This window comes from Microcaecilia unicolor, chromosome 1 (genome assembly GCF_901765095.1).
Source record: "Microcaecilia unicolor chromosome 1, aMicUni1.1, whole genome shotgun sequence".
Classification (NCBI taxonomy): domain Eukaryota; kingdom Metazoa; phylum Chordata; class Amphibia; order Gymnophiona; family Siphonopidae; genus Microcaecilia; species Microcaecilia unicolor.
In genome coordinates, this window is record NC_044031.1 from 315,769,153 (window position 1) to 315,794,512 (window position 25,360).

Here is a 25,360-nt window from a genome sequence, read left to right on the forward strand (position 1 = left end):
CATCTCTGAGATTTGGCAGGCCCAAACCGTATTATTGAAACGAAAGATGGCCAGCCATCTTTTTCGATAATACGGCTCGGGACTGCTCTTTGCGGCGCCAGCCAAATAGATGGCCAGCCATCTATTTGGCTGGCGCCGTTCGATTATTCCCCTCCACGTCAACACAGTACTCAATAAAACATTTTAATAGACAGCATGGGGTATAAGCAAAGATGGAAATATAGATAGATAAGACAGAGTAACAGGAGTATGAATATAAGGGTCTAGTTTAAAGAAAGTTGCTTGAACATTATCTTAGCTAGGGTCAGAGTGGATAAACATGTTCTGCTATAGTATGTGCAGCTGGTTTCATTTACTTCTTCCATTAAAGGGCTGGTTGAAGAGCCAAGCTTTCACCTGCTTCCTGAAGTACAGATAGCCGTGTGTTAAGCAAAGCCTTTTAGGGACTGCATTCCAGAGAGTGGGGGCTACTCCGGAGAAGGCTCGTTTGCGGGTTTCAGATTGTGTTATGTCCTTTGGAGAGGGTGTGTTTAGGGAAACTCCTTGGGAGGACCTTAGAGACTTTGAAGGTGTGTAGAGGGAGAACTTGTTCTTCAAGTACTCTGGGCCATTTCCTTTAAGGGCCTTGAAGGTTAAACAGAGTTTTAAATTTGGCTCTGTATTGTACTGGTAGCTAGTAAATTTTATGCAAAAATGGTGTGATGGGAGCACGTCACTTACAACCTTCTATCAATCTTGTGCAGCATTCTGAATCAATTGGAGCTGGTGCAAACCCTTTGTAGTCAGACCAGTGTAGATTGCATTAAAATAATCCAGTCTTTATGCTATCATGGCATGCACAACTGAATCAAGACTTGCCTTCTCAATGTAAGGAGAGAGGCAGTGTAGTTGTCGCAAGTGATAGATGCTGCTCTTGAAGGTTGCTTGGATTTGGGGGATCAGAGTAAATGTTGAATCGAGCTGTATTCCAAGGTTCCTGACTTGTGATTTGAGGGGGAGTTCGTATTTCTCAAAAGAAATTTTGATGTCCGGTATCTCCCCACTTGTGTTAGGAACCCATAGCCGGTTTTATTTGGGTTCAGGCAAAGTTTGTTGTTTTTAGCCCATTCTTGAATTGATGTTAGACAGGTAGTCAGTCCCATCTCCATCCAGTTCGACAGTTGTGGTACATAGGAGCCCTGCTAGACACAGTGCAGGCTCGGGCCTTCCCTCTTCTAGCGAGAACGGATACCTTGGTAGTGCTTGCCTTTCAGGTCTGCAGCAGCCAACAGGTTTCAGTTCAGCAAATGTTGAAACTGAGGAGCCACATGGCCTCCACAGTACATGTCACTCCCATGGCACGACTCGATTTGAGAGCATCCCAGTGGACCTTAGCCTACCAGTGGTCTCAAGCCACGGGAAACCTAACAGATGTCATTTGCATCCCACCGGAGTTGACTCACACCCTTTTATGGTGGACGATCCAGTTCAATTTGACTCTAGGACTTCAGTTCCAAATTCCACTGCATGAAAAGGTGCTGACAACAGATGCATCCAACCTAGGCTGGGGAGCTCATGTGGATGGACTTCACACTCAGTCAGTGGTCCGCTCAGGAGGCTCATCTTCAAATCAGTTGCCTAAAGCTAGTGGCCATTTGGAACGTTCTAAAGGATTTCCGAGATCAACTCCAAAACCACATTATCCAAATTCAGACAGACTATCAAGTTGCGATGTTTTATTTCAACAAGCAGGGGGATACAGGATCCTATCCCTTGTGTCAGGAAGCGGTGGGTATGTGGCAATGGGCTCTCCTTCACGAGATGAGCCTCTGTGCCATAAACCTTCCCAGCAAGAACAACCGCCTGGTAGACAAACTCCGCAGGTTACTGCAACCTCACAAGTTGCATAGCCTGAAAGATCTTCTTACAGCATGGCACCTGCTCAGTGGATCTTTTTGCCACTCATCTCAACAGCAAGGTCCCTTAGTTCTGGTCCAGGCTCGGATCACACGGCAGACTAGTGTGGGATGCCTTTCTCTTACATTGGGGAAGAGGACTTCTTTATGCGTATCCTCCTATACCTCTAGTAGAGAAGACCTTTCTGAAACTCGGGCAAGACTGAGGCACCATGGTACTGATCGTTCCTCATTGGCCATGACAGATATGGTTCACTCTTCTTCTGGAGTTGTTTTCAGAAGATCTGTGGAGATTGGACTGTTTTCCAACCCTCATCACACAGAACAGGGGGTCCCTTCTGCATACCAATCTCTGCCTCAGGGCTTGGATAATGAGAGCATAGAACTTGAATCCCTTGGACTGCCTGAGGGAATCTCCCATATCTTGCGGGCTTCCAGAAAATACTCCATTAAGAGGTGTTACTCTTTTAAATGGAGAAAGTGTGCCGTCTGGTGTGAGGTCAAGGCCTTAGATCCCTTCTCTTGCCCTACACAAAAACTGAGTACCTTCTGCACCTATCTGAGTCTGATTTGAAAACCAATTCAGTAAGGCTTCATCTTAGTGCAGTTGGTGCTAATCAGTGTGTAGGAGGTGAATCCATCTCTGTACAACCTTTAGTTGTTCGCTTCATGAGAGGTTTGTTGTTGAGAAAGCCCCCCCCTACCAAACCTCCAGTTGTGGCATGAGATCTCAACATTGTCCTCACCCAGCTGATGAAAGCTCCTTTGGAGCCTCTGGATACCTGCTATCTGAAGTTTTATTACCTGGAAAGTTGTATTTTTGGTGGTGGTGAGCTCCAAGCCCTAGTAGCTCATCCACCATATATTGAATTTCATCACTACAGGGTAGTCCTCCGCATGCACCCCAAGTTCCTTGCTAAGGTTGTGTCGGAGCTCCATCTTAACCAGTGAATTGTTTTTCCAACATTTTTTATAGACCTCATGCCCATCCTGGCAAAAGTGTACGACATACTTTAGACTGCATGCGAGCCTTAGCCTGCTTTCTAGAGCTGACTAAAGCCCATAGACAGTTCACCCAGCTTTTCATTTCTTTTGACCCCCAACAGGTTGGGGGTGACCATAGGCAAATGCACAATTTCAAACCGGATAGCAGACTGCATCTCCTTTGATTATGCCCAGGCAGAGTTGACTCTTGAGGGACATGTCAATGGCTCACAATGTTAGAGCCATGGCTGCATTGGTTGCCCACCTGAGATTAGCCTCCATAGAGATTTGCAGTGCTACAGTGTGGTCTTCAGTCCACACATTATCATTTATTCATTTACTATACCGTTTCAAATTGTATTCACAAAACAGAACGGTTTACATAGCAATATAAAAATCATAATAAAAACAAACATAAAAGAACTCCATCAAAATGATAGGAAAGAACAGCAAGCTAAAACAACCATTCTAAAAGATAACGCCACCAATACACATTGGACAACCATTCATAACAAGTATGTAAACTAGTATATTATTTTACTGTATATTCATTCTGCCTTTTATCACAGATTATTTTCGAACGTATTCTGAAACAAATGTTTTCAAAAATTTACGAAATTGAATATAGGATTCTTCTAATCTAAGGTTTTTAGGGAGACAGTTCCAAAGGGAAGGGGCTAAAAAAAAGAAAGCTGAGTTTCTGGTAGATTCCCATCTAGCCTTCTGTGGTGAAGGGATAACTAGTCTATTGTCGGTAAGTGATCAAAGTGTTCGCATAGGCGAGTATGGCAAGATAAGATTTGCGTCCTGTATTTGTTTAGAAAAATAATTTGTTTTCGCTATCTTCAACTGCATAATATAATAACGTTGGCATTTTTTACACTTAGCCTTCAATTCTACTGTTTTTTCCTTTACGCCATAATCATTTAGCTCTACATAATTGCTGTTTACGTAATTTTAAACCGGGATGGTACCATGGTTGAGATCTTTTCGTCCTTGGTTTCACTGTTTTCATAGGAGCAATATTTTCAAATGCCACTGAAAGAACCTGATTCTAGGTAGTAATTTGTTCTTCTAAGGCTAAATCAGGAAAGGATATTGGAAATCTTTCTGATAGTGAAGGCAGAGTAGCAGGATCTATCTTTTGTAATCCCCTTGTTTGAATAGTATTTGTGGTTAATCTCTGAATTGGTTTAGATAATATTAAATTAAAACGGAGGAAGGAGTGGTCCGACCAGGAAACTGGTACTGTTTTTACCTGTGTACATGTAAATTCTTGTGGCATACATGTCATGACCAAATCCAGTGTATGACCAGCGTTATGAGTAGGTCCCTTCACATGTTGTGTAAAAATTTTAAAAAATTTCTTAGAACGTAGATTTAGACAATCATCTAAATGAATATTAAAATCACCCCATATTAAAAGATTTGGAAACTTCACCACTGCATCTGCTAAAGATTGGTATGTATTTTCCCATTCCTCTCCTGTTGCAGAGGGGGCACAATAAAAAAGGAGTGTGTGAAAGGTGGTATTGACTGTGTTTATTTGTAACAGAAGGAGTTCTGAGTATGAAAGGCCATGCTGAGAGATCTCCTTAACTTTAAGATTTGAGGCATGAATGTAAGCTAGCCCACCCCCCTGTTTCCCTACTCGGGATATACAGTATACTGTTGGTAGACATTGAAATAAGTAAGATTCCTCACCCGCTAAAATCCAAGTTTGTGTAATCGCAAAAAGATCACATCCCACTACTGTTTGGATCAGGGCACCCAATGCAACAGTCGGTTTGGACAGGCAATTCTGCAGAATTTGTTCGGTGTCTAAAATCCAACTCCACCCTCCTATGCCCTGTTTTATTCTTCCAGGTTCACCTATACCTAGTATTTATATAGTTTCGGGTTGACTCTGTTATCCTAGCTTTCTTGTTTTCGGTGAGTCTGGTAGCTAGGGATTTCCATATGTGGAAATAATGCGGCCTGCTTGTGCTAGGAGAAAGCAAAGATATTTACCTGTAGCTGGTGTTCTCCGAGGACAGCAGGCCACTTATTCTCACATACCCTCCCACCTCCCCTAGGTGTTGTTTTTTGCTGTACTGTTTATTCTTTTCACCTGAGGGATCCGCACTCGAGTGTCAAGTGGGAGGGCACCATCACATGTTTGGTGGGACGCTGGTAGAACTTTCTTTAGTGCTAGCAAGTTAGCGTCCGCACCCTGGGCTCCTTCAGATGATGTCGTCCACATGTGAGAATAAGCGGCCTGCTGTCTTCAGAGAACATCATCTACAGGTACGTATCTTTGTTTTTGGTTCAGTAAAAAAGATATGCATTTCTGTTTTTAAATTAGAGCTGTACTGAATAGCATATTTTACTATTTGGCCAAATATAATGAAAAATATTATTCGGCTGAATACAAATAAGGGACATTGAGCTTTAACATAACAATAATAAAAAAAGACCGTGAAATCGGTTTTTATTTCAGTAAGATATAGCACAGTAGAGTCCCAAATTATTCATATTCGAATTTAAACCACTATTCAGCCAAATATGAATAATGTATTTGGGGCACTATTTAGTGCTGAATCGAATCAAATACGTATATTCGGTACAGCCCTAGTTTTTATTTCTCCAGTGTTGTGGCACAAGCCTAGTATGACTTACTGAGATTCTCAGTTCAGTTTTTGTCTTCTATTTTTCTGTGCCTAATTTTTGATCCCTTGTTTTGATTTGATTTGTAACTTAATATACTGCTTAGCAGAACAGTATTAAAGTAGTTCTGTATTTGGTGTCTGCCTGTGTTTCGCCTATGACTGAAGTGTGGTTTTCATGTTCTGTTTTACCTAATAGGCAAATGGTTTTCAATAGCCATAGGATTTCTGGTACAGTGCTGCTGAACACCACTGTTCATGTGGCCAACAGGAAGATGTGGACTGGTGGTTGGTTGTGGTGTTAGGGCTGGCTGGGAGCCAAGTGTTATTGTACCTACACATAATACTGTAAATACAATTCTGTTTGATACATTGTATTATTTTGGTGCATTGTTTTGATTGTTTGGCACATAATTCTGTGGAGTGTATTCAGTGTGAATATTACTAGTCGAACAGAGGTACTGGGGGGGGGGGGGGGTAGGCAGCTGATGTAGCTGCACCAGAGTGACACAGTGGAAGAGTCCTTCCTTCCCTGCTATGTCCAGAAGTGACCCACTGTCCATTTACTGCTGATATGTATCATCCCCCCACCCCAAGGATTTTAACTTGCCCCACCATGCTCCATCGCACACCATCTTACCGCTGCCCACCTCACCCTAGTCCAGCCCTACCCCGCCCATCTTTAGATCCCAAACATCTGAGTCACATTCAGGTCACCATGATGTGTAGCAGTTGTACCATGGTGTCTGAGATTTCATGTAGCACCACCCCCCCCCCCCCAATACGTACACATATATACACATATATATCTATATTTGAATATTTAGCATTGCCTGCTGCTTTATGGCTTTCAGTCATTTTGAGCCACTTGATGGAGAACTCCCTGCTGGTCTCAGGGGTCATAAGACCTAAGACTATGACACCAGCAGGTAGTTCCTATATCATATACCTAAACTGACTGACAGCCAAGTGGTGCAGGCAGCAGAATGTCCCCTGTTTCTTTGGCAGTGGTAGCGGCGACAGCAGCAGCAGACGACAACACTGGGGAGAGGGGAACTAGGATCTGGAGGTGCAAAAAGCCTGCTAGGTACTTGGAGGCATGGCTGGGCTAACTGGAGATGGATAAGAGAGAGAGACTAGGTAAAGACAGGAATAGAGAGATATGAGAGACAGAGACTGGGTGAAGACCCAGACTACTACTACTTAGCATTTCTGATAGCTGTGCCTGAGGCGATTCCCTCTTTGCTTTACATAAGATGGGGGCATTGTGACACTGCTTACAGCAAATTTGGGGGTTGAGGACTGGGTCTGGGAGCTGTTGACTTCTGCCAGCAGCACTATGCAGTGGCACATCATGGGCCTGATTTACTAAGCTTTCTTTTCCTATAAACACAAAATGGTAAAACATTAGTAAGGCAAGTTGTAAAAGAGCTGCATATAATTTTAAAGGGAAGGCCCTGCATTTGAATTTCATTGTGACAAAGTAGGGGTGTGGGAAGGGCAAGAGAGTTCTCAAGCCACTGATTCGCAAGCTTTTAGCCTGGCTGCTTGATTCAGAGAAAATTTGTCACGATCTACATCAGTCCATATTTGCAACTGTGGTAAAAATTTATGTCAAGGTTTAGATTATTTTTAATTTCAGTTTTTATTCTAAGTTTAATGTTTCATATTCTGTAAAATATATGTGCTGGATTTGCTAAGAAGAGTATCTATAACCTGAAATGTCATTTTAGTAACAGGCACCCTGAAGTGAAAAAGAAGATAAGGACACTCTGGCAGTAAGTACTTGATCCCAGTTTTCAAAGTTATTAAATGTTTCTTTCCCATAAAGTATAATTTCATCTGTCACATTCTTTGGTATAGAATTATGAGCCATTGGTATAATTTTTCTATTAAAAATATCCTTAAAAATATTTAACAAGTTGCCATGACTGTGCTTTCTTGTCCCTTGTCTTTGTGCTGCTCCCTGAATCATTTAATCAGGCTACATCTGCTGACTTACCTGCATTCTACTCTGAATTCTAAGGCTATACAACAAAATATAAATTAGAAATTTTGATTGTTAATTATCCCTGTACAATGTACATCCAAAATGCCTTGGTGGGGCATTAATGTTTCTAGTTTAAGAATGATTACAGTGAAATTATTTAACAGTTTTATTTTTCCATTATAAAAACATAGTTTCATGTTGTTGGATAAATGTGTCCCTAGAAGATGTCCAGTGAGGTACAAGAAAGTATTATACAGAAAAGACTTGTTCTACTTAAAACTTTTTTTTTTCATACAATAGCTAGTCACAAAGAGGGTGCCTTGATTTTGGTTTCACTTAATTGATTTCCAGTAGTTTTAAGGATAGTTTTATTTGTTGGGCACTTTCATATCATTGTCGTGACAGTATCATGCCTTGTCTGTTGACAATTCCATCTGTGTGTCATAAGTAAGATTAAACCAATTAAGAGCCCTTTCGGGGGTGGAACCTAGATAGTGGCACACTGTCACTTCTATCTGATTGTCTGATATGTGCATTTTTAGAGTGTGTTATAAACAATTGTGTTTATAATCAGAGCTTAAATTAAGCTATTTTTGGAAATTTTGTTACCCATATTGATACAGAGTTGGAGGGAGAGGAAGTTAATTGTGGGTTGGGTCAGAAAACAGGGGCATATGAATATTCAAATGTGGTGGAGACTTGTATTTCTGTATATGGTTCTGATCTTATTTCATTGTTAGCCTGTTTATCAGCGTTTTCTATTTGGTAGCATATAAATGCTGTTTAAAATTAAAATTAGATAGGGCCTGATCTCATCATGGCATGACATGAAAGTGCTAAAATTAGATTGTTTTACTACATTCCAACCTATTATTATGTGACTATTTTGGCCCAGTTTTCTTGTCTTGGGTAGCTAAGGTTTGCTGGAGGTTACAACACTTTAAAAATTAAATTGTGACCTCAGAACTGTAGAGAGCATAAGAAGTCAAAAATACAATTAGAAAAGAGAACATAAAAGTTAAAAGGCCGTTTGGTAGAATGTTTCCATGCATACTTCAGAGTGGAATGCTGGTAACTAAATAGGTTGATTAAATTTCTTTTTAAAAAAGAAAACCTCTGAATATATTATTTTCAAGTGTCATGTTGACCCTTTTTTACATTTCTTTCTGAAAAATAATATGACTTTTTAATGTTGTAGGGATCACATGGAAGAACTTTGCATGAAGGATACTGGTTGCTCAGGTATGGTGTCAGATGTCTACCCATTGGGTTGCTCATAAACCTGAGTAAGGAGCTGGGAGGAACTTCAAAGCAGTGTTATTCATCAGCTTGTCCACAGCTGGTTCCACAGGTAGCCTGGAGAAGACAGCTTTGGATTTAGAGGTAGCAGAGCAACTGGTAGCCTGGAGGAAAGAGCCATAGGGCCAGCATCAGTAAGAGTGACAAACACCAGAAGTGAGATCCACAAGACTGTTGGTAGCCTGGAGGCAGGCATAGTTATGGGTTCCCCAGAGGAGAGAGCTGTAGGACCAGAACCAGGTAGAACTATGGAATGAACCACTATGTATTCCTGTAGCTTGATGGGTAGGAATGAGAAGAGGGCAGTCTTGAAAAGTGCTGGGGTTGTACAATCTGTAGTGCAGGGATGTTTTAGCTTTGCCAACCTTTGAATCTAGTTGAAATGCCTAATGACATTTTAAGTGTGTGATACTTTGACTAGCTGGCAACAAGTAGTGGCTCCGACTGATTACAAGTTAAGTGAGAGCTGTATTTGCTTACTATAGAATGGGAAGAATATTTTCTACACTTCTTACAGTCGGAAAACTACAGGCCCGTAACATGGGAGGAAGAAGTCCTAGACTATTTTCTGATGCTGAATGTATTAAGAATATCCCAATAGTATAAACCTTTCCTACAAGATAATGAGAAGGAGATCCTCAGACTGCAGGATTTCGGGCAATAAATAAACTCTAATTAGTTCATGTACATGTCACTCATAAGATCGCCATTCTCTTAGCTTAGTATATATGACTCAGTGCTCAAATGTGCTTCTGTAAATAAAAGTACTATTGAACAGTCAAGAGAAACATTTCAAAGCCCATTCATTAATCTCCTCCATCAAATCATCCTCCTCAGTGTAAAAAGCCTATATTGCTTTCATAAGCACATATAATTCTGTATTCTTGGCTATATTCACAATTTGAAACAAATAAATGGCATCAAGTTTTCAAGTTGTATTAATATTTGCTATCCCGCACAACAGACTTAAAGGCTAGGTAGAGTAACAAAAGGTGATACAGACATAGTACAACAAAGTGAGAGAAGGGGAGCAGAACTACAATATACAATATGAAAGTAGGGAAGGGCAAAACAAAAAGGCTACACTGGTGCTATCCCAAGACTGCCCAAGTCTAGAGGCGCCAAGGGAGTATAGAGTTCAAAAAAAGGCATCTCTATATAAAAAAGTTTGTAGGTCAAGGGATCCCATCGTTCAAGGGATGTTTGTTGGTGGATTTGTGGGGGCAGCGAGTTCCACAGGAGTGGCCCTTGTACTGAAGAAATTGAGTGTGTTCATGAGTAATTTCTTTGTAATTGGGCACATGAAGGCGATTTTGATTAAGAGACCGAGGGGTACAGGTGGGCATATAGTATGTAAGATAGTGGGCTAAATAGGAAGGCTCATCTTAGGTGAGTGTTTTAAAGACTTAACAGGAGCAGTTTGAAAGTGGTTCTATGCTGAACGGATAACCAGTGTGCTGCCTTTAAATGTGAAGTAATATGATCACATTTTCCACTTTTGTTTGATAATCTGAGGGCAGTGTTCTGTACTAATTGCAAGTGTCTGAGGTCTTTAACCCTAAATCCTTTGTAGAGCAAGTTACAATAGACTGTGAGATAAATAGTGAGTGGATGAGTATATTAACATCTGGAGGTAAAAGCAATGGCTGTATTGATCTTATCAGATGAAGTTTCTAGAATGACTCCAAGGGTACATGTAGTATTGGCAGGGGAACAACACTGTTGTCCAATATAAGTGGACGACATAATGTTTTGTTGGGGTGGGTGGTAAAGAGGAGGGCCTTTGATTTTGAAACATTAAGGGCAAGCCTATTGGTAAGGATCCAGGCAGAGATTTTAGCCAGCTTATTATGTAGGATAGATATTTTGTTCGTATCTTGATGGTTGATGGTGCACAGGAGTTAAATGTCATCTGCATATATGAACATGGTCATCTCTGGGGATTGAGCAAGCGTAAGTAATGGGGCAAGGAAAATATTAAATAATGTGGGGAAAAGAATTGAGCCTTGCAGAACTCCAAAAGAAGGGGCATAAGGGGAAGAGGATGTGGCAGGGCTGTGTACTATGTATTATCGAGCAGATAAGTATGTTTGGAACCTGTCATGGGCTGTGTTAGTAAGGCTGATATTGTGTAGATGGTGAAGTAGTAGAGTATAATTAATAAGCTCAAAAGCAGCTGTAAAGTGTAAAGAAAGAAAGAACACTCTTGAAATGATCCAGATGGTAGCGTATAAAAGTGGTAATACCAAGCAATGCAGTTTCTGTACAGTGGTACTGACTGAAAACCTGTTTAGTGCAGGTTCAGGATGTATGTTTTGGTGATGAATTCTTTTAGCTGCTGGTGAACAATACATTCAGCTAATTTGGCTATGAAAGGCAGGTTTGCAATGGGGCGATAATTCGTTACATCAGAGGCAGGTGTAGACTGGTTTCTGAGTCTAGCATGCGCCTTGGCAGCTTTCCATAGGTGGGGGGGGACTGTTCCAAGTTACAAGGCTGGTGTGTATCATTATATGAATGAAAGGAAAAAGTATGTTCAGGAATTTTTTGACGAATATGGAATTGGGAGGATCTTGTGGGGGCTGTGGTTAGATAGTGTTTTAACTGTCCTATCTATGTTGGCTAGGGTAGAGAGAAGAAATGTAGCAAGAGTGCTGCATGGGAGAGGAACGATCGTTTTTTTTCATTTGGATTGTTGTTATTGAACAGCGTGTGGCTATTGCAATGTCTCTATCTTGCTATGAAAGTGATCTGCCAGAGATTGTGGAGTGGGAGAATTAACGTAAGTAGTTAGGGACTTCAAGGTGCTATATAGTATGGCGGTGGTAGGAGCTTTAGTGATTTTTCTCTTATAGTATTCCCTCTTTGCTTCAAGTAATGCTTTTTTGTAGGAGTGGGCTGTGATTTTAAAGGCTTCTCAGGTACAAGAGGATGGATGACGGTGCCATTTACGTTCTACCTGGCGAAGTTGTCTGTTATGGAGACTGTCCGGTGCTGTCTTGGGGTGTTGAAACAGGTCTCTAATGGAGCTATGGAATTATATGCTATACCTAGAGAATTATTCCATTGGGTGGTTTGATCTCTGTAGACAGTAATGAGAAGGAATCAAGGTCCAGGGCAGAATGTTGAAGGAGGGCAGTACCAGTGAGTTGTTCTAAGTTGCGAGAGGTAATATTTTTAGCAGTTGTTGTTGTTTGCGATTTGCCCAAAAGGCACTGGAAGAGAATAAGAGAATGGTCAGTCCAGGGTAGTGATGAACTATGATTTGGAGGGTTAGTGAAGCGTTAGGCATAGAAAGAATCTGGTCTAGGGTATGGCCCCTGTATGAGTGTGGGAAGAGATGTGTTAAGTGAGATTAAGATCGGAAACCAGAGCTTGGAAATCCTTTGTATGGGTAGAGGCAAGGTCAACGAAGTGGGTATTAAAGTCACCAAGCAAGGTAGGGTGTGGGAAAGTAGACATTGGTTGCTTAGGAGAAGTTGTGATTGATGAAATGAGGCAACCGAAAAGGGAGGAGAGCAGTAAAGGAGTAGAAAATCTAAAGGTGGGGAAGTATCCAAGCAACAATAGAGATACTCAATAGTAGCTGTTGGTTCACTAGAAAAGTTCAATACCTGTAGTCGATGTTAGTAAATTAAAGCAATACCGCCTCCATGGTTTGAGGGGGCGATTAAAATAATGGTAATTGGATGGGGTTGCTTGCTTAATGTAGGAGGTGTCAGTGTCCTGAAGCCAGGTTTCAGTCAGAGAAAGGGCATCTAAATTTTATTTTGAGAGAAGGTCATAGATGAGGTAATGTTTGCCTCGAAGAGAACAAGAGTTGAATAGTTCAAAGGAAAGAGGAGACGCATGAAGCTGGGCACAATAGAAGTGAGCTGGACCGGGTAGAATTGAGAGGTATCTTATCTTCTCCACGCAAACTGTCATGGCACACAACTGCTGAGAAAGAAATTAGTAGGGTAGATGTGAGAAAAAGTGAGCGGACTTTCCCCAAGAGTGGCATAGTTTGGTGGCACTCAAGGCATGCATGAAGGAGCATGTCATGCTCTTTGTGTGCACTCCGCTGTGTGCTGCTACTGGGCTTCATTAAAAAAATGTGTGGGGGGGCTGCTACCAGACAAGTCACTTCCAAGGGGGGGGGGGGGCTGCTGCATTCTCCGTGCTTAAAGCGGGCCAATAGTCCTGGAGCAATCCTGGAAGCATTATGTGGGCTGAAGCCAGTAGGTGGAGATTGTCTCCCTATCAATTTCATTGTTTTGGGTGTACCAAAATGGTGGCTGCTGCATTGGAGAGAATTAAAACCTGCCTGGGTGGAGTGGGTGGAACCTGGCTTCAGCCTTATAACATTAGGCCGTATCCTGTTATCAAACCTCCTTGCCTGGAACACACAGAGCAAGGGAACAACAGTGAGGCACAAAGTCGGCAAGCAAAGCAAAGAACAATTGTGTGCCACTACTGGGCTTGGTAAAAAAAAAAAAGGGCTGCTACCAGACAGGTCACTTCGGGTGGGTGGGGGTGGCATGTGGGCCTTCGATCGTGGTGGTGGCTGCCGCATTCGCAGCAGCTTGAAGCAGCAAAGCGGGCCAATAGTCCTGTAGCAGTCCAGATAGGTCACTTACGAGGGGGTGGGTCTTCGATTGCAGGTTTCCAATGGCCGGGTCCTGCCGTCGCTGACATCGTTTTCTATTTCCTGTCTGTCGGGACCCAGCTGATGGAAGCATGCAGGGCCAGCGCAAGCAACAATAACAAATCACTGCAGGCGCCAGGGACACCTGTAAGGTACACTGGGGAGCGACGGGGTTCAGCAATGGGCAGGCAGATGCCAGGACGCTGTGGAGGAGGAGAGATGTTGATGTGGGGTGCTGCCACTGGGTGGGCCCGAGACGAGAATGGGTGGGCCTGTGCCCACCCAGGCCCACCTGTAACTATGCCACAGGTACATCGCTTTTGTTTCCAGCAATGTTTTGTTATTAGGAGGGTAATTTTACAAAGCTTTAGCCATGTAGAAAGCATATCTTACACACACACAAATATTAAACTGTGCAACTGCATATAGAGAGTGACCAAAACCAGAGCTTTCGGTTTCAAGTGATACCAAATCTGCAGCCAAAAATCGTGACTTGGTTTCAGCTGAAACTATAATAGTCATCCATCCCCCCCCCGTCCCCAATCCATAGGTCCTCCATGGGACTACCTTCAAAGTCCTGGCGTCTAGTGGCATTTTTGGGACAGGAGTATCCCCAAGTTGCTTCTTCTCCCACTGGCTCTGCAGTCAAAATGGCTGCCATGACTTCCTACAGCAGCCATTTTGAGATTGGAACCATTGTGGATAGGAGTAACTGGGGATTGTTCCTGCCCATATCGGTTCCAGTCTCGGAATGACTGCTGTGATCTCCAGCAACAGCCATTTCATATTGGAGTGGGTAGGGGCAGGAGTGACTTCGGATCGTTCCTCTCTCAAAGAGGCCACTAGACCACCAGGGCTTCCAATATAGGCCAGGGGACAGCCAAAGGATGGGGGAGGGTGGCACAGAGTGGAGAGAGGAGCATTTTTGGCTGAAACCAAAACATGGCAGATTCTAGATTTTGGGCTAGTTTCAACACCAATATCAAAATTTGGTTGGCCTCTAACTGCATACATGCCTAAAAAGTATGTATATCAAAATTTGGTTAGCCTCTAACTGCATACATGCCTAAAAAGTATGTATATCAAAATTTGGTTAGCCTCTAACTGCATACATGCCTAAAAAGTATGTATATGGAAAGTGTTTGTCTTCTTTTACACAATTTGTGTGTAGGCATTCCCAGTAGCACATTTTGGGAGAAGCAGAGATAGCATGACGTGTACATCTATATTTTATAAAATGTACATGTAGACCTGTAGAGTATATCTGTAAAGTTACACTTTTTTCAGTCTAAATTTATATGTCTGCATTTGTGTACTTCATGCACTGGATCTGGGGATTTATTTTATAAAGATACATATGTTGACTTTAAAAAATCGGTGTCTTTTCGGGCTTTTCACTTAGGCATCCATGTTACAGAATAAAGCTCTAGTTGATCACATTCCTTACTGTTTTGGAGTTATGTGTGAAAAATATTTGAGTGCCCTCAAAACTGAGTATGTAAAGAATAGACAATAAACTGAACTTTAGCAGTATTAAGAAAGTATAAAGTTCATGGAGTAGGAGATCCAGAAAAGTATATAAACCTTTCCAAATTTGAGTGATTTATTTCTGCCTCTTATTTCCTTTATACAAATTAGATGGACCTCTTAATCGGTTTCTGAAGGTTATGAATGAAGAAAGCCTCTCTTTATTAAAAAGCACAGTGCTTGAATGCCTCAGTCTACAAGAAAGAGATCAGCAGCCAACCACCAGCAGAAGAGCATTACAGCCAGCTATAGGTCTGAGAACAGCAGGATGGAAGGCTGATGGGATGAAGAGCCAGGTTTGAATTTGTTTTTCCACTTATGTTAATGTGTGGGTAGCTGATTTCATTACTTGCCCATTTTTTATTCTCACATCCAACATACATTGGACAGAAATTATACATAAGGGGTTGAGAATGTCCAGGGATAAAATAACCCTTTTAAAGTTATTGGCATGGGGAAAAAAACAAGTGAAGTGACATATCGAGTTTGAAACTGGACCTGATCAGACCAGGATGACTAGAAGAATAAACCCCCCAAACAATGGCCCAATGTATTTCTATGGGAGAAGTAGTTCCAGCTTGTATAACATAGAAATTTTAATACAGTGAAACACAGCAGTTAGGGAATTGCTCCTTAGAAAATATGTCTGTCGGTCACAGACACACATGGCCAATGCAGATATATACATGTACAGATACAGATAATAGGGATTAGAAATAATTCCAAGGGTATACTCCGCATGCTTTCCCCACTATGTGTCCCCCCTCCCCCAATGTTGATGTACCCCTGTCACTGATGGGCTGCATTTTTGTGATTCAGATGTATTGTTTGTTTTTTCTGTTGTAAATTCTATTGAGAAACCTACTGACTGAACCTTGTAGTTTTCCTCATCGTTGAAATGTGTGATGCTAATGGCTGTTGTCATGGTTAGAACTAGATTAAGCTACAACCACATAAAATGGAATTATCAAAAAACAATAAAGACTTCAAAATAGAATACATGTAACAAACGACTTCCTAAGATCCAGAGAATAGGAGACATATCCATATAACTTATAAAACCCAATTAAGGGCATTTTGAATTATTACATTATTCATCATCATTGCTAAAAAGTAAACATTTAAAAAAAAGAGAGAAAGTAATGGAGCTCTGTAATAAAGCCAGTTATTTAAATGTAAAAATATAATGGAGCACATCTTAGATTTGCTTCAGGTAGACGACTAGAAAACACTTTAGAATTACCCAACAGTTGTACTCCTGTTATCAACTTCACTTCTGTAAATCACAAAAGCCATACCCTATAACTAACTATAACATGCTCACAATCTTTTAATGAAGACTAAAGATTCCGTTGAACACATAAGTTCTCTTTGTCACGCAAGACGTTGCTGCTTCATCACTTTCTCCCATTTTTTTAATATACATTTTAAAAAGAACAAGAAAAATTTTTCAAAATCTGACTCTTCCAGATTACAGCAACACAAAAAGCAATGGCATATAATTTGTGTAAATAAAAGCGCAATGTATAACAGTTTGGTATCTCAGTGTGGTTTATACATTACAAACCTCATAATTCATAACAAGTAATATCACTGTTCTGTAGCCAAAATACTTCTGAAATAAATTTAGTGAAACTCGCTAAGGTCACTTAGAACAAAAATTATGTTTAAAATTGTTGATTAGTGCAAAAAGTACAAAGAACAGGAGACACTCAATGAATACTTTATAAAACAAATAAGAAATATTCTTTTCACTCAAAAAAAAAAACAGTTAAGCTCTGGAACTCGCTGTCAGAGGATGAGGTAACAGCGGTTAGTGTATCTGGGTTTAAAAAAGGTTTGGAGAAGTTCCTGGAGGGCTGTTATTGAGATGGACATGGAGGAAGCCACTGCTTGCCCCAGGATTGGTAGCATGTAATGTTGCTACTAATTGGGTTTCTGCCAGGTACTTGTGACCTGATTGGCTACTGTTGGAAGCAGGATACTGGGCTACATGGACAATTGATCTAACCTAGTATGGCTATTCTTATGTTCTTATGTCAGAATGGCGGAGGATAAGTGAGTTAGAAAGAGAAGGGATCTCAGTTAAACTGAAAATGACTGCATCTGTGAGTAAATCTACAACCGGGTTTGAGTAGTACTTGCTTTTTAAGCTGAACAATGAATGATATAGTCTGAATGTTATAGCTATGTCATACATAATATGAATTGCATTGGGGCCCTTCTACTAAAGTGCATTAAGACTTGTAGTTAATGCAGATTAACACGGGGTTTTCCCACACTGTAAATCTAATGTGGCATTTTTAAATATTTTTATTTCATTTTTATTTTTCAGGTCATGTGCTAATATCATTAGCATGTGCTACCTGCCCAGAGTTAATGCAGGAGCACTCTGTCCATATTTTGAAAATTCACTAATGCGCAATTTAGCATGTGGGAACAAGACATTGCAAAATGCTTTCAACACATTTGTGAGGTAGCTTGTTTTCACACGCTAACCTCATGTTAAGGGGTTTGGCCCTATTGTGTTATTTGTAGATGTCATGGATGATGGAACCAAAACTCAGCTTATCATTTTGCTAAACAAATTGCCTTATATCAGCTCCAGAGATCATATAGTGTTGTGCTCTCGTACTTGTCAGTGTTTGATTTTACAAAGGAACTCATTTCTGTTTAGCCAAAGAGATGCTATGTATTTGTTTGAACAATTCAGATAACTTCTCTTTTTGTGGTGAAGTGACTTTGCATTACAAAAACATAGTATAAACACGGTCATTAAGAAATTCTACCTCCTTTATTTGGCTACAGAATTGGAAATAAGGACAAGAGCTGGGCCGCACACATGTACTGCAACACATGTGCAACAAACTGTGTCCTCATCAGTGGTTGAAATGGAAATTATGTCTTTTGCAGTGCCAATGATTTGGAAAGAGTCGGCATATCATATCAACAATTGCTACTTCTGCATGGTGCCTCCAGTTGGAAAAGGTTTGTCAAAGAAGAAAAATTGGACTGTGCAGTATCCAAACATTCCATTGACTATACATCTGGTACCCAATGGAGAAGGACTGCCAGTTCCTGGTGCACCAAAATCATTCACACTTGAGTCTGAAAAGGATGAAACTTCTAGGCCTGAACCATCAATGTCACATGATCCAGATTTCCTCCCATCCTCCTTATTTGAACCACACCTCATAACACAAGGTGAACTGAATGACCATGTCTGGGATTTGGAACTGTAAGGCAGAGCTGTTGTGCTCCATACCATAACAATGGGCTATCCTGGTAGGTGGCATTAGGGTTTCTATGTTTCATGACCCTCAAAAGGATCTTGTCCCATTCTTTTTCATGGAAGGTGATCTTGTAGCCTGCAGTAACATCGAGGGTCTAATGGTAGTCCTCTACATCGTTCATGATCCAGATAAGTGAAGACTGTTCATTTATACATCAAAGATGAATCTTAAAGCTGTGATGGGAATGTTTTGCCATCAATTCCAGTTGGTCATGCATGTCATAAGAAGGAAACCTATGACAACATGGAACAACTTTAGTTTCTTGCTTGCTCTGCATACTGGATACTGAAAGTATTGCTGTTTTCATAGAGCTGCAAGAAATTCCCACTGCATCAAGAGTGACTGGTCACCTAGACAGTCATTGGAGCCCGGATAGAAAAGTGTCCAGCATCCACTGCTTGTTGAATCAAAGAAGATTTTGTTCTCAGACAAGCAGGCCGTTGTATCCTCACGGATGGGTGCTGTCATCCAACAGAGCCTGGTGTGGAAGCTGACTAGCTACATATATAGAACTTTCTAGTGCATGCGTAGGTGCCTTCCCACCTGACGCGCAAGTGCCATCTCCTCAGTCTTTGTTTTTCCATGGAGCTGAGAGGATCTGACTCTTCACGGCTCATACTCTTTTTTTCAAAGTGCCTTTCCATGCAATTCCTTAACAGAATGTTTGTTATTTTTACAAGTTGTTTTTCTCCATTCCCTCTTTCCTTTTATTTTCTTAGTGTTTTGCAGCGTTTCTTGTTTCCATGATCGGCTAGGCCCGTGGTTCGGCCAGCATCCCAACCTCAATTGGGCTGCTGTCCCACATTTGTGGTCCAAGATTTGAGTTTAATTTGACCTTGATACTTTTTTCAATGTCCTAGAAGACCCTCAGTGGCTTCTAAAGGTGTGCCCAGTGTAGTTGGGTGATTTCCATCACAGACCTGCAATCATTGTACATCAGTTTCCTTGGGCCTGACCATGACTCTAATTTTTGTTCTCTCTGTCGCGGGTGGGAAGTCACTCACGCATGCGCGTTGCGTTGTCCCCGTGCGCGCCACGCCGCTTCTAGAACTTTTGAAAGTTTTTGTTTTGACTTCCGGTCTCCTGGGCCGTCGCAGATGACGACCCATGCGTGATGATGTCCAGCCTGCTGTCCTCGGAGAATACCTGCTACAGGTATGTATCTTCATTTAATGTGTGGTTGACCTGATCAACTGTTAGTGAGTGAAAGGTAGACCAGATTCTGTCTGCTTGGAAGTAAACTGGGGATGGATCATGAGGATTAAGGAAGTGGTCTAGTGGTGTTGTGGAGTTTGCTTAGTTCTAATCTAATTTGTTATTTTCTGCTCAAAATAAATTTCTAGTTGATCTGCTATTGGAGTGGGTTCGTTTGTGGTGGTTACAGATTAAGTTTTTACTAGTTTGTTTACTAAGGAATAAAGTTTTCTACGATTTACTGTTTCACTTATGAGTTTTGAGTAGTAGTTGTTTTTTGCTTAATCGTGTTCTTGTATATTTTTAGTTGTTTCCATTTGACCCATTTCTCCTTAGATTTGTTTTTGATCCAGGTTCTCTCTTGACTCCTACATTTGTATTTCATTTGTAGGAGATCTTCATTAAACCTTAGAGAGAACTTTTCTTTAGGTTGGGATTTATTTGCGAGTGCTGCGAGTTCATCTAGGACAATTTTACAAGTCTCATTCCATTGTTAGATGAAATTTGTAGTTGGATTAAAGGTAATTAAGTAGCCAATTGTATCTTCCAAAGATATCACCAAAACAGGGAAGATAGGGTATCCTGATATTGAGGTTGCAAAAGAGACCGTAGTAGTAAAGGTGTCAAATAAAAATCAGACAAAAGATTGCAAATTAATACTGTCAAGTACTAAACATGATGTAAATCGGAACAACAAACATAATTTGAAATGTTTATATGCGAATGCCAGGAGCCTAAGAAATAAGATGGGAGAGTTAGAATATATTGCACTAAATGAAAAATTAGATATAATAGGCATCTCTGAGACCTGGTGGAAGGAGGATAACCAGTGGGACACTGTCATACTGGGATACAAATTATATCGTAGTGATAGGGTGGATCGAATTGGTAGAGGGGTAGCATTGTATATTAACGAGAGCCTTGAATCAAATAGATTGAAAATTCTGCAGGAAACAAAACACTTCTTGGAATCACTGAGGATTGAAATTCCATGTGTAAAGGGGAAAAGGATAGTGATAGGAGTGTACTACCATCCACCTGGCCAGGAAAAACAGACGGATGCAGAAATGTTAAAGGAAATTAGGGACACAAACAAACTGGGCAACACAATAATAATGGGAGATTTCAATTACCCCGATATTGACGGTAAATGTAACATCGGGGCATGCTAGGGAGGTAAAATTCCTTGATGAAATCAAGGACAGCTTTATGGAGCAGCTGGTACAGGAGCCGACGAGAGAAGGAAAAATTCTAGTCCTTAGTGGAGGGCATGATCTGGTGCGAGAGGTAATGGTGCTGGGGCCGCTTGATAACAGTGATCATAATATGATCTGATTTGATATTAGCTTTGAAGTAAATATACATAGGAAATCAAATACATTAGCGTTTAACTTTAAAAAGGAGACTATGATAAAATAAGAAGAACAGTGAAAAAAAAACTTAGAGGAGCAACTGCGAGGGTCAAAAATTTATATCAGGCATGGATGTGGTTTAAAAACACCACCCTGGAAGCCCAGGCCAAATATATTCCGCGTATTAAAAAAGGAGGACGGAAGACCAGATGACAGCCGGCGTAGTTAAAAAGTGAGGTGAAGGAAGCTATTGGAGCTAAAAGAAAATCCTTCAGAAAATGGAAGAAGGAACCGACTGAAAATAATAAGAAACAGCATAAAGAATGTCAAGTCAAATGCAAAGCGCTGATAAGGAAGGCAAAGAGGGACTTTGAAAAAAGATTGCGTTGGAGGCAAAAACATATAGTAAAAATTTTTTTAGGTATATTAAAAGCAGGAAGCCGGCAAAAGAATCGATTGGACCGCTAGATGAAGAGTAAAAGGAGCGATCAGGGAAGACAAAGCCGTAGCGGAGAGATTAAATTAATTCTTTGCTTCGGTCTTCACCAAGGAAGATTTGGGTGGGATACCAGTGCCGGAAATGGTATTCGAAGCTGACGAGTCAGAGAAACTTAATGAATTCTCTGTAAACCTGGAGGATGTAATGGGGCAGTTCTACAAACTGAAGAGCAGCAAATCTCCTGGACCGGATGGTATTCATCCCAGAGTACTGATAGAACTGAAAAATGAGTTTGCGGAGCTATTGTTAGAAATATGTAATTTATCCTTAAAATCGAGCGTGGTACATTTCTTTGAAGGGCTGAACAAACATGTGGATAAAGGTGAGCCGGTTGATATTGTATATCTGGATTTTCAGAAGGCGTTTGACAGAGTACCTCATGAAAGACTCCAGAGGAAATTGGAGAGTCATGGGATAGGAGGTAGTGTTCTATTGTGGATTAAAAACTTGTTAAAAGATAGAAAACAGAGAGTAGGGTTAAATGGTTAGTATTCTCAATGGAGAAGGGTAGTTAGTGGGGTTCCCCAGGGGTCTGTGCTGGGACCGCTGCTTATTAACATATTTATAAATTACCTAGAGATGGGAGTAACTAGTGAGGTAATTAAATTTGCTGATGACATAAAGTTATTCAAAGTCGTTAAATCATGGGAGCATTGTGAAAAATTACAAGAGGACCTTACGAGACTGGGCGTCTAAAGGCAGATGACGTTTAATGTGAGCAAGTGCAAAGTGATGCATGTGGGAAAGAGGAACCCGAATTATAGCTATGTCATGTAAGGTTCCACGTTAGGAGTCACGGCCCAAGAAAGGGATCTAGGTGTCGTCATTGATAATACGTTGAAACCGTCTGCTCAGTGTGCTGCTGCGGGTAAGAAAGCAAATAGAATGTTAGGTATTATTAGGAAAGGAATGGAAAACAAAAATGAGGACGTTATAATGCCTTTGTATCACTCCATGGTGCGACCACACCTCGAATATTGTGTTCAATTCTGGTCGCCGCATCTCAAAAAAGATATAGTGGAATTAGAAAAGGTGCAGAGAAGGGCGACGAAAATGATAAAGGAGATGTGACTACTTCCTTATGAGGGAAAAGCTAAAGCGATTAGGGCTTTTCAGCTTGGAGAAAAGGCGGCTGAGGGAAGATATGATAGAGGTCTATAAAATAATGAGTGGAGTTGAACGGGTAGATGTGAAGCATCTGTTTACGCTTTCCAAAAATACTAGGACTAGGGGGCATGCGATGAAGCTACAATGTAGTAAATTTAAAACGAATCGTAGAAAATTTTTCTTCACTCAATGTGTAATTAAACTCTGGAATTCGTTGTCAGAGAATGTGGTAAAATGTTTAGCCGGCTTCCTAAAGGAAAAGTCCATAGACCATTATTAAATGGACTTGGGGAAAATCCACTATTTCTGGGATAAGCAGTATAAAATGTTTTGTACTTTTTTTGGATCTTGCCGGGTATTTGTGACCTGGATTGGCCACTGTTGGAAACAGGATGCTGGGCTTGATGGGCCTTTAGTCTTTCCCAATATGGCAATACTTATGTACTTATGTAGCTAAACTACCTCCTTGCTTCTTGGGGCTGGGAAAGTGGAGAATGGAGTAACCAGGTGATTAGATATCTAAAATAATTGGGTCATATTTTGCGTGTAACCAAGTTTCAGAGAATAAAACTAAACTAAATTGAGCTTCATTTATCCAGTCTTTAATGATTTTGTTTTTATTAACAACTGAGTGAGCATTAATGTAGCCTATGGGTAGGGGCAAGTATGAATGTTTAACGTTTGTTGATAGTGGGACTTTGGTAAGCAAGTGTTTACTGTATGAGATTTTTGAATATTTTTTATTATAGTACTTGATAGAAGGTGTATTGATGGAACCGTAATTTTCTTGATATTGAGTTTCAGCGGTGGAAGGATTATTATGGTATTTGATTAATAACCAGTAGGGGTTGAGCCTAGGGGTGTATATTACTGGGATATTATAAATGAATTCAAAAGCATTTGTGAAGTGAGCTATATGTCTTGACTGGATGAGTAGATGAAGTAACCACTATAACAAAAATTTTAGCAAACACATTTTGCATTTATGAGAATAGGAGGGTGAGAAAGAGGCAGCTAATGAATTAGTTAGTTGGTTATGGGATTGTAATATAATGGAAGGTCACTGAGTGATGTCCCCAAAATGATCTGGTTAGTTTGGGCGAACTGTCACTAACACTAGTAAATTGCTCACATTTTGACAGCAGTAATAATGAGAATAGATAACTGTGGATGATTACAAAAATGTGAAGTGGCCTAAGTAGACAAGTAGTCAAAAATTACTGAACCAGATAAAGATAGTCTGATTATTCAAAGAGGCGTATTTTCAGAGCACTTAGACCTACAAAGTTTCGTAGTAACCTATGGAACATTCCAAACTTTTGGCACCAGTGAACTGCCTCTTGCTTGCAGGCTATAGTTTGTCCACCTGTATACTAGAGGGCCAAGTAGTAAGAGAGAGTACTCAACTGATAATCCAGTATTCATAAGTTGCCTACTAAATTGCACCACTTTTTATCCAAAAATACTTCTTATTGAAAATAGTTGGCCTACGTAGCATCTTTAGTATTTTAAACTTATTTTTAACTTTTAATATGTTAGCCGCCAAGACACGTGCCTTGATAGGCGGGATAGAAAATCCTTAATAAAACTTGAAACTTAAAATATTGTTTGGTTTCTCATCTTTAATTTCTTGATAGACCAGTAGAATCTGTTTCATGAGAAAAAAGGAATGCTTAAAAATTGTGAAGTATAAATTGGTGGAGACTAAAAAAAAAAAAAGTATCAGAATTTGACAGTGTCGTAGGCACAAAGAATCTTTCCATTTTGAAGAGAAGTAAAAGCAAACTCAGTTCTAGTAGCCTATGAGATGCCACAGGAAGAGAAAATGGACAAACCAGTCAGGCCTTGTGTTCTGTGTCTGCCTTCCTGTTTTGTTTTTATAATTGTCCATGTGGTTCAGCAGCCTTGAATAAGTGCTTTGAGTATTTTTCATATTCAGTTGAAAGGCTGTTTTGAATTTTTTTTCTATCCTTGGATATTTTGCTTTTCATAATGTTTTACAGTAAATTATTATATACAGATGAACCAGTATAAATCTGTTAGTGTAGGTAAAGTTTTTTAAAAAACAGAATGTCTGTAAGTAGGGTTACCATATGTCCGGATTTACCCGGACATGGCCTCTTTTTGAAGACATGTCCGGGCGTCCGGATGGGTTTTGCCAGTCCACCCGTTTGTCCGGATTTCTGGACAAACGGGCGGGTGGCGGGCCTATCCTAGCCTCCCCTCCCCTTACTTACTATCTACTGCCCTGGTGGTCTAGTGACATTTTCGGGGCAGGAAGGAGCCCCCTCTTCCCTGCACGGAGCGCTGCCCTTGCCCTGCATCCTGTTGCTGTGACAGTCTCGGGATTCAAAATGGCCACCGAGAGTTGACGCAGCCTTGCGAGACTTCAACTTTCGGCAGCCATTTTGAATCCCGAGACTGTCACAGCAACAGGATGCAGGGCAAGGGCAGCGCTCCGGGCAGGAAAGAGGGGGCTCTCTCCTGCCCCGAAGAGGTCACTAGACCATCAGGGCAGTAGATAGTAAGTAAGGGGAGGGGAGGTGACGGGGGGGCAGGGGAGGGGTGAGGATGCAAAAGGGGTGGGGTGTGGGTGGGGCAGGGGGCGGGACATGTGTCCTCTTTTTGAGAGGACAAAATATGGTAACCCTATCTTTAAGGAGATACAGGTATTAGCACTTTGGTGTCATTGTGCTATATTGTTCATGCTTGACCTTTCTGTGGCTAACATGGTTAAAACGTTTCTCTATATTCTCTTTGCAGGCCATCTTTTCTGTGCCCCTCAATTTGTTGATCATTCCTGCTGAGGAGGCAGTGGCTCTTAATAATTTTCCTGGTGAGTGTGGCACTGTGTGCTATATTTTTCTCTGCAGCACTGAGCTGCTCCATGCAAGCTTACTGTTGGACATGATGAGTGAATATGAATGTTTTATTAAAGGGGTACTGCT

The 25,360-nt window shown here is 40.9% G+C and overlaps 1 protein-coding gene across 2 annotated transcripts in view; it reads left to right on the top strand.

The window, feature by feature from the left end:
- Positions 1–25,360, top strand: part of LOC115473512 (adrenocortical dysplasia protein homolog) — a 115,293-nt gene that overhangs the window by 50,440 nt on the left and 39,493 nt on the right. For both annotated transcript variants that reach the window (XM_030208541.1, XM_030208550.1), the window contains 4 exons: positions 7,258–7,302; positions 8,713–8,756; positions 15,079–15,263; positions 25,176–25,248. In XM_030208541.1, coding sequence (XP_030064401.1) covers positions 7,258–7,302; positions 8,713–8,756; positions 15,079–15,263; positions 25,176–25,248 — 347 coding nt within the window. The remainder of the gene's footprint in view (positions 1–7,257; positions 7,303–8,712; positions 8,757–15,078; positions 15,264–25,175; positions 25,249–25,360) is intronic.